Raw genomic sequence first — 14,761 nt, 5'->3', positions numbered from 1 at the left:
CACCTGGGGAAAAAGACTTTTAAGTCAGGTTTAAAATGTACTCAAGTACAAGGAAATATGATTATCTATAGTACAAATAATTAAACATATATTTACCCTGACCAAGAGGAGATAGATCTTTAACCCCCAAATAGTTTGGGGAGGAGAAACACAAAATCAAATGATTTCTAGGTTAGGCACTCATTATAATCTTGTCATTTCTTTGATGTGATAATGTGAAGTTCAGTAATGTATATAGTACATGTTAGTGTGAAGTTCAGTAATGTATATAGTACATACTAGTGTGAAGTTCAGTAATGTATATAGTACATGTTAGTGTGAAGTTCAGTAATGTATATAGTACATGCTAGTGTGAAGCACAGGGAAAGTAAACATTTACATATTCTCATCTATTTTAGATTATTTTTGATCAACATTGTTAATAGAAAAAAAAATACTCCAAGACTTAAAAAAAAAACCAAAATCACATCATGTTACAGGTCATAAAAGCAACTTTTAATATATAGTTGAACAGCATCATGCCATCGATGAGACAGTGGGAGTTTATCTTGTCTAAGTGCCTTTCATTGACTGGGAGCAGACAAGGAAACATAGGCTCCATCTCTGGATTCTGGAGCCATTTCCACACCTGCTTACTGAACTGACAAGGTTACTGTATTCTGGAAGCTCATTCATGAGAGAAATATTTGGGATTTGGAAAGCATCTCTGTGTGGAAACAAGGTTATGAAGAGTGGCCAGGTCCTGGCACTTTTACCAGACCATTTTTGTGCTACAATTATCCCAGTTGGGAAAATCTGTCTTTTTATTTTGGCCTCTCTGGCAGCCAGAGCTCAGGCCGTGGCTCCTAATTGTGTCACTCTCATACTGAGACCAACTCTTTCCTGCCTATACTATGAACTGTTTGGAAGGTTTGTGAAATTAAATTTTAAAATATAAAGGGAGATGAATGAGGAGGCATTTACTGGAGGATCCTCTCGTGCTTGGTGTTTTAATCTTCAAAACTTCCTTGGGGGCAGATGACTTGCTTGTCTGCAGATGAGATAACAGGCTTCCATGGCTAGGGTCATAGAATTGGCTGATAGCAGAGGGAGTATTGATTCTATTGCTTCCCCCCAAAAGTAATGATGGTGACCATTGATGACCGCACTGGCCACATGCTGCTATTCATAATTATAAAATAGCTATTTTTTTAAAAAAGAAAATAAACTTGGCTTTAATTTTTATATTAATAACTGAATGTCAGTGCCATATAATTATCTATTTAATGTTTATTTGGGTCAGATATTATAATCAAGGCAAAATGAAATGTGCTCTGTATTTGTAAAAATAGGTCATTTAGCTTCCCTGATGGGGTCATAGATTTCATGCCTGTGCAGACTGAAACTGTGCTAAGGTCTTCCTGTTACAGACTAGCCCTGACCTTGTCCAGCTATCTTTTTTTTTTTTTTTTTTTGGCAAAAGGGGGACATTTTTTCATAAGCAGATATTAATATTAGGTTTTCAGGCTGTTTCTAGACTCTGAAATAGATCCATGAGGTGTACAGGATGAGGACAAACAGAATCCCCGTGGTGAGACATTCAGAGTGTGTTCCACCAGCTTACTGAAACAGTACACCATCATCCATTGTCACCCTGCTGTGAGTAGCACACCCAAACCGAGGTCCTTTCCAGCACAACCCAGTACCTGCTGACCCTCCCCTGCTCTCCCTGTTTTTCCCTGCTCTCTTGGGAAGTTTGTAGTTAAAGTTTGTAGATTCCTTTTGAAAGTAAGATCATGTAGAACTTGCCTTCTGTGTTTGCATTATTTAATTCAGTGATTTCTAGTTCTATCCATGTTCTTATAAATAACAAGACAGGAGGGAGTCCTTCCTTCCTTAAAATGTTGTTGATTAGTATCCACTGGATGGTGTTTTTTTTTTCTTCCCCAAGACAGGATCTCACTGTAAGTAACTCTGGCTGTCTTATAACTCACGTTGGCCTTGACTTCACAGAAAGTCGACTGCCTCTGCCTCCCAAGTGTTGGGATTAAAGGTGTGTCACTGGATCACTGATTGTTCTTAACAACTTGCTGTATTCTGGGGGTTATCACATTTATTTTTAACCGCATTAGAAGGAAGTGAAGGCTCAAAGATAAACTTGACCACACCATGGCAAGCAGGTAGTAGATTAATGTACCGCACTTTTGGGTTGCTGGAACAGAATTCCTGAGACAGGTATAATGACCAGAAATTTATTTGGCTCACAGCTTTGGAGGCTGGGAAGTCCAAGATTGAGGGGCTTTTTATCTAAGGAGAGCTTTCTTGGCAGAAAGGTAGAAAGGCAAAAGGCGAGAAACAGAAAAGAGGCCAGATTCATCCTCTGTACATAACTAGTCCACGGTCAAGTTAATGATATTAGTCTGTTCATGGTGAGCAGCCTTCATAGCCTGATTGCCCTGTAAAGACCCCATGTCTTACCCTGTACCATTGAGGATTAAGTATTGGACACATGCTCTTTGAGGGACACGTTCAGACTAAAGCAGCAAACAGAAAATCAGTCTACCTATCTGGTATTTACTTGTTTTGTTCAGTGGAGAAAGGCTTTACTATTCTAAAATTTTAAAATAAACAGTTGGGGCTAGGGAGATGCTTGAGTTCCATAAAGTGTCTGCTGTACAGTTTAAGGACCTGAGTTTGGAGTCCTTGCTCCTATGTTCAAGCTAGGCAGTTTCATATCTGTAACCCTAGCTCTGTGGGATAGGGTGGAGTGGGAACCAGACAGATACAGGACGGTCTCTTGAACTTGCTGGTCAGCTGGGATAGCAGACTTTGTGAGCTCAAGGCTCAGTGGGGACCAACTGAAGAAGGTACTGAGTGCTGACCTCGGGTCTCTGCAGTTAGGACGTACTCACACATATGTGTGTGCACACTCAGAGTAAAAACCTTAAAATGTAATCTTTTCATTTTTCTTTTTGCTCCTGCAGTGCTTTTACACTGTAGTTTTTTGAGTAAATGTGAAGCTTTTTGAAACTTATTTTCATTAAGTAATGACTGTATTAGCAATGATTTGCATTGTAAATAGCCTTACTTTTTTATTCTAGTACTGCTTTGATATTTAAATTGTTATGTTTGAAATACCCCATGAGGATACTATCATTTCGTAAAGGAGGCCACAGACATCCAGATTAATTACTTGCCTCAGGTCTTATCAAATTGGAAGCAAATCTAGAACAGGCTATGGACCTGTTTTTCCTTTGGACTCTTATGTCCACACACCAGGTTATTAAAGCTGAGGTATGAGCCGTCTGGGTCAGAGGACTCTTGCTATATTTTCTCCTGATTATTATTTGAAAGAATTAGGTCTTTGAGGTTCTTTGGCTTGCTGGACAAGAAAGACTCCTTAAAGTTGGTGCCTTCTCTTCTGAGGGCCTGCCGCAGCTGGTCACACCAATAAAAGGCCTGTGCACCGTTCCTTTACAGCTGTGGGGATTTCGGGAGGAAATTCGCAGTGTTTACTGGTCTGTCTAGAAAAGCATTGTAGTCCGCAGAGTAACTCTACTTAACCTTGCTCTGCTCTCACAGCAAATGTAGGCGCACGTGGCTGTGCCCTTCATCCATCCCCAGGCTTATGTAACAGTGTTCCTTGCTGAGCAGTTGTGCTGTCGCTGCGGAACCGTGCATGGCCTGCTGGGAGCCAGCTTGATGACAGCCATAGAAGGTAGGGCTCTCCTCCAAGGACCAGAGGATCTCACTAGGGAGATGTGGTGTGTATGAGAGAACAGGGAAGGCCAGCATTACTCTTCCTCACTTCAGTAATGGGCAACAGGGGACAAAGGGGACATTATCGAGTGAGGGCAAGATGCTTGTCCCATATTAGACACAACTTTTGTAGCATCTTTTTCTATCCAACTAAGTTGAAGCTTATATATGGCCCAAAATAACATTTATATGTTAAAGTACTTTCTTATTGTTACATTTTATTCTCTGCAAATGTAATCAGATTATAGTAATAAAGTCGGAAATGCTGATTATAAAGAACTTAAATAACTTCCTAGGCATTTACAGAGGCACCAGGGACTAGTCCTGGCTCTTTAAGTCCAGTGTGCCACATTTCCTTACCACAGAGCAGCCTGGTGCCTGCTTCAGGTACCTGCCAGCGCTTCTGATGTTGGACTGTGAGCCAGATAAATCTCTTTGCACCCCAAGTTGATTTTCATCCTTTTGTTTATCACAGTAACCGAAAGTAAAGTAGCTCAGTCATTCTTTTCTTATATCCTCATGCTTGGATTCAACTGTGATATGAAATAGCCAATTTATTTCCATGTAATGCATTTAATTAATAAATAACTTATGTCAAACCAGAAATCAGTTGGAGAAGTTTACTTTCTTTTAAATTCTTAGTTGAGCTGTGGACCTCATAGAGACTTTACAGAGGGCTCGCCCAACACCAAGTAAAACCTCCCTAAGTTTTATTTCAGTAATGAATTACTCTCGTTTCTGTATTCATCCACAATTCTTCCTCCTTGTTTCAATACACCCACGTTTTGACTCATTCAGCAAACGGCTGCTGCCACTCATGCAGTGCCCAGTGGGGCTCCTGCAGCAGGGTATGTCTTTCTCTTTATGGCCACTGAGGAATGTTGCCCGGTTTTGGTTTGCCTGCTGCTTCCTCATGTTTGAAACGATGCAGTCTTGTTAAGAATGTGTAGAAGTGATGATGTGTCCACCCAGCTCTGCATCAGAAACCCTGCTGTGTGAAGCGGCAGAGCTCATAGTGAGAGTGTATAGAGTGTGCTCTTGCAGTTCCCCAGTGCTGTTGTGGGATATCACTTTAACTATGGAAAGGTGTGTTACGTTTGTTTATGTTGCGGAATATTACTTTAAGTACATAAAGGTGTGTTACATTGGTTTATGCTGTGGTATATCACTTTAACTATGTAAAGATGTATTACTTTTATTTATGCTGCATTTGTTTAATTATGAAAAGATGTGTTGTCGTTTTGCCTTGCCTGCCTAAGGCACCTGACTGGTCTAATAAAAAGCTGACTGGCCAAAAAAGAGGGATAGGGGAGGCTTGTGGGCAGAGAAAACAGACAGGGGAAATCTAGGTGTGAGAGGGAGACGCCAGCCAGACGTGGAAGAAGTTAGAAAAGGAGGACATAGAGAATGAAGAGAGGCAAAAAGCCCCGAGGCAAACATCGATGGAGAGAAACCAGTTATTAGAGTGGGAGAAGCATAAGCCAAGGCCGAGCATTCATAGCCAATAAGACGTCTCCATGTCATGGGTGGTGGTTGGTGGCCAAAGGAGAGCCTGCTGCAGTGTTACTTTGTTGTTCTTGCCATCTATGTCTTGTGAGAAGATATTTGAGTGTGTACAGTTTCTCCTCAGAACTTTGCCATCTATTATGATTTTTGTCTGCCACAATTGTGATGTCTTCCAAATAATGTGTTTCTCCTCTGTTCTTTAGTAGCAGGGCTCTTAAACTTATTTTTATTTTATGTGTGTTGGTGTTTTGCCTGCATGTATGTCTATGTGAGGGTGTTAAGAGAGGGGTAGAAAGGGATGAATTGAGAAATATTTTGGCCTCTTTTTTTCTTTTTCCCAGACAAGGTAGATCCGGGCTGGACTCCACTAACTAGTCTTCCTCCACTAACTCCACTAACTAGTCTTCCTCTTGCCTCAGTCCCCTGTGTCCTGGGATGTAGCGCCCGTGCCACTACAGGTCTGTTCGCGAGTCTTGGGCAAGGGCTTGGAGATTTAAACATACATACACACAGAGACAGGAACATGAGTCATCCTTGAGGAAGAATGCCAACATTTTGTGCTCAGGGGCAGCTTGTATAGTGCTCTGGCCACGCCCCAGCTCTCGGGATCTTTCAGCTGCAGGCCCATCAGAACCCACTCCCCTGCCATCTCCTGCTGCAGGCTGCTCAGAGCAGAGGAAAAGATGTTGTTTACAAGAAACTCAGGGTCTGGTGGCCCGCAGTGCCCAACACTGGGAAGTCAGGCCAGTCACCATACTGGTAAGTTCAAGTTCAATTAAGGATATTAGATTATCAGAATATGAAGATAAGTCGACTCTGGGAGATGAAATACAACTTTGGAGTCCTGCCATGTGTGAATGGTATTCCGCCTGGAGGATGCGCTGGGTATTTTCTGTTGACACAACAAAAGCTTGGTTACTCCATTTCTAAAGCCACTTGGGAAGAGAGAACCTCATCTGCGGAATTGCTTCCCTTAGATTGTCAAGCCTGTGGACGTGTTCTTGATTAATAATTGATGTGGGAGGGGAGGGCCCAGCGGGCCCAGCCCACTGCAGGCGGTGCCACCCCAGGGCAGGTGGTTTGGGTTATATAAGACAAGTCCCTAAGCATGCTATGGAGAGCAGATCAGTAAGCAGCATCCTTGCACGGTTTTTGCTTCAGGTTCCTGCCTTGGGTATCTTTCTCGAATTTCCTCAGTGATGGATTGTTACCTGTGAGTTATAAGACAAGACAAACCTTTCTTTCTCAGTTGCTTTTGGTCACGGTGTTCCACAGTGTGCAAAGCAAACTGGGATAGAACTGAAACAGGTTTGGGGAAATGGGGCGTGCTCAGTGTTGTACAGGGGGTTTGGGTACTGTCAGGTCTGGTTGCAGACTTCCATGCAGCACAACCATGTGGATCTGAAGCTCGGGAGGACTGAGATTGGAAAGCCATTAACACAGAAAAAGTGTCTGGACTGTGTGCTGAAGAGTCCTTGGGAGTAGCGGGAGCAGCTGGAGAGGAAAAGCTGTTGGTTGAGGTGTAATTCTGGACCCACGTTTAAGGAACAGACAGAGCAGGAGAGGTTATTTTTCTGAGACTCGTGTCATGAGACCAAAGATGATTTTAAGGAGTGGCAATATATAGTTGGCAGCATTAATTCTGTCTTTGTGGCATGCAGAAAAATGTGAATTCAATTTTCCTTTAAAGTGAACTTTCAAGGATTTTGATGTAAATGTTTGTGTTCAGGGCCTGGCAGGAGAAGCTTTGCTGGTTTCTGGTCCATTACCATTTACTCCCTATTTCCCTGGATTAGGAATTTTCTTAAATCCACGGGGATATGGTACTCATCAATTCAGTCAACCAAATGTGTGTGATGTTGTCAGCATTAAAGATCACAGGAAAACAATTTGTTTTAATGACTCATTTGCAAACATCATGGTCTCCAAGCTTCCCTACCTAGCCTTTTGATCCTCACAAGTATGGAATAGAGAAGTCAAACTGTTACTTTTGTTTCTCTTCTCTAATTAGGAAATCTGTTTCCTTGTTTAATTTCGGTACCCATTCCTAGATAACTGTCAGTTTTCTGTTTCATTAACTGTGTAATCTAAAATGTAATGTTGCAAAAAACCCTCCAGATCTTATCTGACTTTTCATTTAACAGATGAATAAACAGGCACAAAGGGGTGAAACCATTTGCCTAAGATCAGATAGGCAGAGAAAACAAAATTAAGATTGAATCCACTGTCCTGATTCACAGTCTCTCTAACAAGGAACACGGTTAGTTCCAGGGCAAGTACAATTAGGCCAGGCTCTACTGCCCTTAGTGTTCTCATTTTGCCTTTGTGTTTCTTGGAAATAGTGTGCTGTTCGCGCTGCCACAGAAGGCAGGACGCTGGTTTTGGAAGGCTTGGAAAAGGCAGAGAGAAACGTGCTTCCAGTATTGAACAACTTGTTGGAGAACCGGGAGATGCAGCTTGAAGATGGGCGCTTCCTGATGTCTGCGGAGCGCTATGACAAGCTTCTCCAAGTAAGAAGGAAAGCCTCAGCTGGCCTCTGCTGCGGGAGTGGGGAGAGCTGAGTATCACCTGTGAATCAGGACTGTGAAATTAGGACGTGTTCAGGTGGTCCTTCTCGTTGGCAAACTGCCAAAGTAAATCACGAGTTGATAATTCTAAAAGGCTGGTCCATCTGCAAAGACCTCCCCAGCTAGAGTTGATAATTCTAAAAGGCTGGTTCATCTGCAAAGACCTCCCCAGCTAGAGTTGATAATTCTAAAAGGCTGGTCCATCTGCAAAGACCTCCCCAGCTAGAGTTGATAATTCTAAAAGGCTGGTCCATCTGCAAAGACCTCCCCAGCTACTAGTGTTTTCCCTTTGGCCAGCTAATAGCTATTCTTCCCTTTCCCATTTTTCTCCTTTATTCCTTCTTTCTTTTGGTAATGACTTTTAGACAGTGCTAGCATCAGAGATAAAAAAAATTAATAAAGTCCCATTCTTAAATTCAGAAAGTGCAATTCAGTAGTGTTGTGTGGCGCTGTGGGCTGTGTTCCTGCCGCCCCAGCTCCTGGCCACTTGGCTAGCTTATGCCCCGAAATAACAACACACAAACTGTATTCTTTTAAACACTGCTTGGCCCATTATATCTAGCCTCTTCTTGGCTAATTCTCACATATTAATTTAGCCCATTTCTAATAATCTGTGTAGCACCCCAAGGTGCGCTTACTGGGAAGATTCTAGCCTATGTCCATCCTGGGTTGGAGCTTCATCGCATCTGCCCCAGCGAGGAGAGCTATCGAGTCTGAGCTCACTTCCTCTTCCTCCCAGCATTCTGTTCTGTTTACTCCACCCACCTATGTTCTAACCTATGAGGGCCAAGCAGTTTCTTTATGTTTTAACCAATGACCTTCCTCCATCACAGTGGGTCTGACAAATGTGGATAGGATGTTTAGAAGACACTCTGCAGTTCAATTCCCAGCATTCATGTGGCAGTGCACGACTGTCCCCAACGCCAGTCCCAGGAGATCCCGTTCTCTTCTGGCCTCCAGGTGCACATATGGTGCAAAGACATGTGCAAGCAAAACACTCACATCTATAAAATAAAATTAAAAAATATAAAAGTAATAAATGATGCTCCAAGCCACCAGTGTTTTCTGTCTGCCACTGAAATTGCTTCCATCCCTGCTCTCCACATTGTCCTCAACACAATAGTCAGTGATTGATTCAAAACACGCGTGCGTCACACACCTTTAATCTCAGCCTTGTGGGGGTCGAGGCAGGAGGGTCAGAAGCTCAAGGTTATCCTTCAATACTTAGAGGCCAGTGGGGCTACATATGACCTTGTCTCAAAGAACAAAACAGCGCCCACCCCCACCTCAACCTAAACAGAATAAACGCGGATCAGTCCTGTGCTCTGACCCTGGTGGCTTCCTCTTTCACTCTTAGTAAATCTGGAAGTCCTTCCACTGCAACAGGACACCCAGATAATCGGGTCCTACCACCCCTTACCTCGGATCTGTCTGCTTCCTACTCTCTTCCAGCAACTAGGCCCTGTTGTGTTTACCAGCTCAGAGGGCTTCTCCCACGGTCTGGACTTGGCATGGGTGTTTCTTGTTCCTGGAATTTTTTTTTTCCCCAAGTATTTGCTTGGCTCACTCCTACAACCCATTCAAGTCTTGTGTAAATGTTACATTATCAATGAAGCTCACCTCGATGCTCTTACTTAACTTGTGTCTGTCCCTGCCCTCCTGCTGCTTCAGATTTCCCCGTAATGTCTTAACACTCTATGTGATTTACTTAGGTTTTTGTTTACTGTCTACTAGAGTACAAATTCCAAAAGGGTAGGGAGTTTTTTACTTCCTTTGAAGAACGTTTGGCATGTGGTAAATGTTCATTAACTCTTTGTTGAATGAATAGTAAATATGATAGATGATATGACACAAATGTGTATAAAGAGGGAACACTGTGGACCATTGTGAACCATTGCATGTATGCTGGGAGTTGAACCGGGGTCTAGTTCCCCGGAGAAGCAGCTCCAGCTCTTAAAGGACCTAGCCAAAGAGGGCTCTTCAAAGCTTTAGCAGTGAGGCAGGAGTTGGTGTGAAGCTTCGCCCTTGGTCATTGAGCTTGAGTTGCATGGCAGTGGCTCTCTCAGCACCTAGTACTGCCTTTGCAGGCAATTCCTGCATCAATACTCTGGGACTTGAAGTCTTTCTCACACTTTTATTGATCAAGAGCTGCATCATATACTGCTTACTGTGTGTGTGAATGCAAACATAGACATGTTATGGTGCATGCATGGAGGTCAACCTTGGGTGTTGGTTCTTGCCTTCCATGTTGTTTGAGAAAAGAACAGCTTTGTATGTTAAATGTCTAAGGACTCTTTTGCCTTCACCTCCCATCTCCCCAGAGGAGCCCTGGGTTACAGATGCTTATGCGTGTCTGCTTTTCACATGGGTTCTGGAGATTACCTCAGGTCCTCACACACTGCAAGTACTTTTGCCCACTGAGCCATCTCTCAAGCCCTGTGTCTTACACTTTTTGCTCTCGCTCTGAAACTGCTAACATAGGCCTGGAGCGCACTGGGTGTTGGATTATAGATGCTGATGCAGGAGGGTCGGACTGAACTGATGCTCGCATCCCTGTACTCGGCATCTTGCTCTATAAACTGCCTTGCAGCATTTTAGCAGTCTGTTTTGTAGCGTCTGTGAAAGTACCTGGATGGTGTTGTCTTAGCTCAGTGGCCATTTTCTTCTAGTATATCTAAAAACGATCTAATCATAAAATAATCAGAAGGTACTTGTAGATTTAACCAATAAGAAAAAGTTAAATTTGTACTTTCATGTTATAGTTTGTTTAATGAAATAGTCAAACTTTATAGTTTGTCTTTAAGTAAAAGGTATATGTTGTGTAGACTACTTTCCTTTGAGCCTCCTTCTAATTATAAAATAACTATATGTATCTAGAGACTATTAGTTATTTAGTAGTTTTAGTAAAGAATTTGAAAAAATATTAGTGAAGCACAGGATTTTTTAAAGCATATATATTGCTTTATAACAATATTCTTTATCCTTATAGTAGAATTCTGTACAAAACTATCAAACGTATCATTGCTTTGAATAGGAATTCTGGGACATGAGAAGTACAAAGACTTTAGCACATGAGGCTTGCTTATTAAAAGAGAAGGATCTGATCTATATCACTTTTCCCCAAGTAGTTGTTAATGTAAATATATACTTTTCATTGATAAGTCCTTCTGAATTCTCAGACTCCCTCTCATGAATATAGATATGTATAGCCCTCCTAACACTCGTGTCTTAGGGCACTCTATATGGTAAAGGATTATAGTTGCCATAGCTGAAGTCCTGCTCTGTTCGCAGATTCAATCACTAAATTTTAATACCTTAGAACACATGTAGCTGGAGAGGTGGTTCAGTGGATAAGAGAGCTCACCATGTGAAGACCCAAATTCAGATTCCCAGGACCCACGTAAAACCAACTAGCCCAGCCCTCGATTTTCTGACATCCCGTCCCAGAGCAGTAACGTGAAAAGCAGTAGAGGAAGGTACCTGGCGTTCTATTCTGACCTCCTCTGCATGCACCTTGTGTGCACGTGCTATCACACGGGAGGGCTTCACTTGTCCCTCCAGTCAGGGAGCTTTATTCAAGTGGCACATTGGGGAGAGGGACAAAGAGATCCAGCAAACCCCTCAAATCCTTCATCTCTGTGAGCCAACATGTGGTTGCTGGGAATTGAACTCAGGACCTTTGGAAGAATAGTCAATGCTCTTAATCTTTGAGCTCTTTCTCCAGCCCCAAAGGACCCATTTTTACAAAGCTGTTTTGTTCAGCTTTGAACGTTTGAATTTATCCTATGCAAATAGAGTCTCTTCCAAGACAGATGCATCCGCATCAGTGATGCATGCTGTCTTCACAGAACTGCAGTTGTTGGATGGGTTGCAGCCACAGGGTCCTGGAAGGTGGGGGTTACTGAGACTTGGAGAGTTGGACACAATGAGGACAGAAGGTGGTGAACACCGTGTTGAACATTTCTGCACTATCATGTTGCTGTACCCTTAGAAGATGTACTCAGAGCTGTGGACTTTTTCCTTTATATATAAATATACACATTTGTAAGGACTTTTCAGGATACCAGAAATCTGTGCATGACTCTGATGAGCCTCTGAGCGACTTAGACAGGGAAGAAAGTCACATTTACCAGGTGTCTGTCACGGACATCCACATATGTTCTCATATTTAGTTTTTATGGCACTCAGTCATGTAGATTATATAATTTCCACATTGTAGGTAAGAGAGTTGAGGCTCCAATGGGAAGGTCACAAACATCTTTGGTAGTTCAGCTGACTGGGTCAGGAGCTGTTGGATCTATTCCGACTCTGAAACTTAGCGTGCTGCTATTCTCTTGGGTCTGTTTTACACAGGACCAGGACGTGTTAGATAACCCCCGTGACCTTTGCTTTGTTCATTCATGCAGTGTTGTCCATCTCTGCTGTGGCTAATTACAGGAGAAATTTGTGGGAGGCTAAATGTGAAATAAGCTTTTAAAAACTGGCTGGCATTACCAGGCATACGCCTTAAGAGAAGTATGCCTAGAATTGTCTGTTTAAGGTCTATGGGAACCTCTACTCTGCTGATAGTCTGTTCTTCTAGGTCTATCTTTTTTATCTATACTTTCTGACCCCCTCTTTCCATGATATGGACGAGAATGTGGCAGTCTGTCTCAGGATCTTTTGTTCTGGGTTTGTGGGCTGCATTTCCTTCCCAACACACACCTCCAGGCTGTGAGCTGTCCCTGGCATCTGGATCCTGATTTATTTTTGCTGTGTTCCTCAATGACTTGGCTTTGAGAGTGTTCTTAAATAGACTACTCTCAGCGGTCGAGGTTTGGTTCCTTGTCCTGGCAGCTCTTGCATTTGGAATCTGTGTCACCTGCTGTTGTAGCTGTAGTCTGTATCACTTATGCTCCAGTGTTCTGATCTCTTACTTTCTTAGGATCACACTAAAGAAGAGTTGGATGCTTGGAAGATTGTCCGAGTTAGTGAACATTTCCGAGTGATTGCCTTGGGCTTGCCAGTACCCAGGTACCCTGGGAATCCACTAGACCCCCCACTGCGTTCTCGGTTTCAAGCCAGGGATATTTATTTTTTACCCTTCAGGGTAAGTATGTCAAGGCCATACTGCTTGGAATGATCCTTAGTATCCTCCGTCCCCTCTGGCTCTGAAAATCTTCCTGATCCACATAGCTCCCTGAGTGGTGGGATTTGATGGAGACCCCTGTTTAGGCCTGAGTGCTCCACAGCGTCTCATCATTTGCCCGCTGTCCAGTTGTGGGTCTCTGGGTCAGTTCCCAGCTACTGCAGGGGGAAGCATCTCTGATGACGGCTGAGCATGGCAGGGTGTTGCTAGGAGCCATTTTCTTAATTTTTGAGTAAATGAAATGATATAAAAAAACAAAAGTCAGATTTCCCTGTGGTGTTCACAATGTTGATTGTGAGCCCCCTGAGTTTTTTAAAGGCTTCTTATGCTTTTATTAAATAGAACATATCATGAAATGATTGCTTTACTGTAAATTACAGTGTCTACTTAATTAAAAGTTTGGTTTATATTTATAAAACATTTGTGTCTCATCCACTGTATCCATTATTAATCAGTTGTGTATGTTTCTGTTCTTTAGGACCAGCTAAACCTGTTGTATTCAGTTGGAGCCAATGTTTCTGCTGAGAAGTAAGTATACTTTATAAATAATGGATGGTTAAACATTTAATTTGTTTTAAAATTAAATTTGTTGTTGTTAAATTGAAAAATTGTTAAGTGTTTCTGTTGAGTCTTTATAGAGGCCTCACAAAGGCCTGAACACTGAGACGAGCCCAAGGGTCTGAGAGGAATGGAATAAGATTTTATGAACTGAAACAAGCGAGCACTGTGACTGAACTTGTGCTTTCTTCCCAGCAAATAAGTCACTTTTAGCCCCTAGGTCTTGGGTTTGAGCTTTAGAGAGATGGAGGTGAAGCTCACATGATAGATTTGGATCAGGTCGTGAAAATCTTATCTTGTGATAGATTAGAGAAAACATCGATAGCTAATCAGCTTCTGGATTTTTTAATGTAATAGTGTATAAACCATTGTTCCTTAAGAATTAATAGTATATTTCATCTATTTTAGATAAATGAAATCAGCCCAACTGCTTTATACTTAACATACTATATGTTGAAATTATTCAAATAAAATTTAAAATCTGTTCCCTTCTAGGGTTTCTCAGCTCTTGTCCTTTGCCACAACTCTCTGCTCCCAAGAATCCTCTGCGCTTGGACTTCCAGACTTTCCTTTAGATAGTTTGCCAGCGGCAGTTCAAATCCTTGTAAGTAAAAACTAAAGTAATGGCGGATATATTTGCTCAGATGTGGCAAAGATGAATGGAAAGTTGATCACCGGGGATCCGTCACTTGAGTTCTCTTGTCATTCTCTTCTATGAAAGGCCTGAGATTGCTGTGTACACTGGAACAGACTGTACAGAGACAGTGACATCCTCAGGCTCTGGAGAGCTTGCAGTTTTGAAGGCAGAAGTAGAAATGCAGCCTCCTGGAGGTCCCATAGGGGAAAGGCAGCTTCAGGCTGATCAAATAAGAGGTATATATACTCTAGGGAAACAGATGCTGAGCTGACCCAACCTGAAGCAAGGGAGCTGAGCTTTCCCAGCCTAGCATCCGCAGTCATTGGTTGGTGGTTGTCCTAAAGGACACAGGTTCTTCAGTGTGAAAACAGATGGCTCAAGGAGCCTAAAGGCAGCCTGTGTAAGCAAGACTTTTAGTAACTGTGGGAAGGGAAGGAAGCTGGGCCATGCATAGACAGCCTATGACTGGGTCTGAATACATTTGCAGTTACTGTCCCAAAGCATGCGGTGTCCTGTCTAGAGTGGTGGGAATGCCTTCAGGCCAGAGGGCACATACACCGTGTTCAGCCACACATGGGCCTGGAATGTCTGCAGAATGAGAACAAGTTGTGTCGTTAGAACCAAGTG

At 42.6% G+C, this 14,761-nt stretch overlaps 1 protein-coding gene across 2 annotated transcripts in view; it reads left to right on the top strand.

Annotated features, from left to right (window-relative positions):
- Vwa8 (von Willebrand factor A domain containing 8) overlaps window positions 1–14,761 on the top strand; it is a 320,343-nt gene that overhangs the window by 51,213 nt on the left and 254,369 nt on the right. For both annotated transcript variants that reach the window (XM_057786174.1, XM_057786175.1), the window contains 4 exons: window positions 7,587–7,754; window positions 12,736–12,900; window positions 13,418–13,467; window positions 13,993–14,101. In XM_057786174.1, coding sequence (XP_057642157.1) covers window positions 7,587–7,754; window positions 12,736–12,900; window positions 13,418–13,467; window positions 13,993–14,101 — 492 coding nt within the window. The remainder of the gene's footprint in view (window positions 1–7,586; window positions 7,755–12,735; window positions 12,901–13,417; window positions 13,468–13,992; window positions 14,102–14,761) is intronic.

Source organism: Chionomys nivalis, chromosome 12 (genome assembly GCF_950005125.1).
Source record: "Chionomys nivalis chromosome 12, mChiNiv1.1, whole genome shotgun sequence".
Classification (NCBI taxonomy): Eukaryota; Metazoa; Chordata; class Mammalia; order Rodentia; family Cricetidae; genus Chionomys; species Chionomys nivalis.
Note: the sequence above shows the minus strand (reverse complement) of the source record. Positions and strands in the feature narration are given on the sequence as shown.